The following is a 1,169-nucleotide window of genomic DNA, read 5'->3' as shown; positions in this document are numbered from 1 at the left end:
GCTCTGGTGAACTTAAACAAACTATCTATGCACAGGGCAAGATATCAAGATAACCTAAGGATAACCCAAGGTGTGCAGGATTCCTTATCTCAGAATATTTAACTGAATTAAGCAGTATCAGCACTTCTGGTCTTTGTCTGTTTTTCTAGTCAAGTAAGCTAATTACTTCTACAGTAGTAATTGATTTGTTTAATAATTGTGTACATTGTAATTTGTGATAGCTATTATTATATTATAAGAGTTACCTTTAATGCAGTGTTATCTGATATCTTTTCATTTCTTTTAAGGATCTGCCCATACTGTTTTAGGCAGCTACTGGTCACAGCACCTTGGTAAAACTGAAATGCTTGGTAAGACCTGTTTTTTTTTAAAAAAATATCCTTTTAATTAAAAATAAATTGTATAGGCAAAGTATAAGCTGCCACAGTAAAAGTGCCCAATTTTACTTCCTTTACTCACTCCAGACAAAAAGATCTAGCCATGTCATTAGTAGTAACATATTACAACCTGACTAGGATTTACCAGTTCAGGCAATCACCCAATCTTTGTTTCCTATGCAGAAGAGACAAGAATCAGGTTATTTCTACCACAACATCTTCCTAGATGGACTAGATTATGTATTTGGGAATTATATAAATTAGCACATGTTCTTCTTCCTTAAGGAATTAGATTCCTCTTGATCAGAAGTAAAGTAGCATCTAAAGGCTTTAATAGACATATGGTCCTAGGTGAGCTATGTAGAGCAAATACATGGAGTTCCAGTCATACATTACCAAACAGTGCTTTTTGGACTTAGCATCTAGAGCAGATATGCTCATTTTTGTATAATAATTCTCCAGTCTTGGTATCATTAGGACTATGCCTTCTTTCCTGGATAGGAGTACAGGCAGTCCTCCAACTTACAACACAATTGGTTCCTGAAAACTGTGTCTTAAGTCGAAACATTGTAACTCGGAACCAATTTTCTCATAAGAAACAATGTTAGGAATTGGGGATTGGTTCCTGATACCCTATTTTCACTAAAAATACCCCAGAATTTTGTAATCGATCAATTATAGATGAGTAATATAGCTTTGTTAATGTATTTATATTGTAAATAGCAATCACTGATTTGGAAGGACTTCATAGTTTCTAGGGTCGGAAGGGACCTGAGCAGATCATCTAGTCCG

At 34.9% G+C, this 1,169-nt stretch overlaps 1 protein-coding gene across 2 annotated transcripts in view; it reads left to right on the top strand.

The window, feature by feature from the left end:
- PBLD (phenazine biosynthesis like protein domain containing) overlaps positions 1 to 1,169 on the top strand; it is a 24,938-nt gene that overhangs the window by 17,081 nt on the left and 6,688 nt on the right. For both annotated transcript variants that reach the window (XM_019538496.1, XM_019538494.1), the window contains one exon: positions 288 to 350. In XM_019538496.1, coding sequence (XP_019394041.1) covers positions 288 to 350 — 63 coding nt within the window. The remainder of the gene's footprint in view (positions 1 to 287; positions 351 to 1,169) is intronic.

This window comes from Crocodylus porosus, unplaced genomic scaffold (genome assembly GCF_001723895.1).
Source record: "Crocodylus porosus isolate Cpor-Errol unplaced genomic scaffold, CroPor_comp1, whole genome shotgun sequence".
NCBI classification, from domain to species: Eukaryota; Metazoa; Chordata; order Crocodylia; family Crocodylidae; genus Crocodylus; species Crocodylus porosus.
This window is presented reverse-complemented; position numbering and strand designations above follow the sequence as displayed.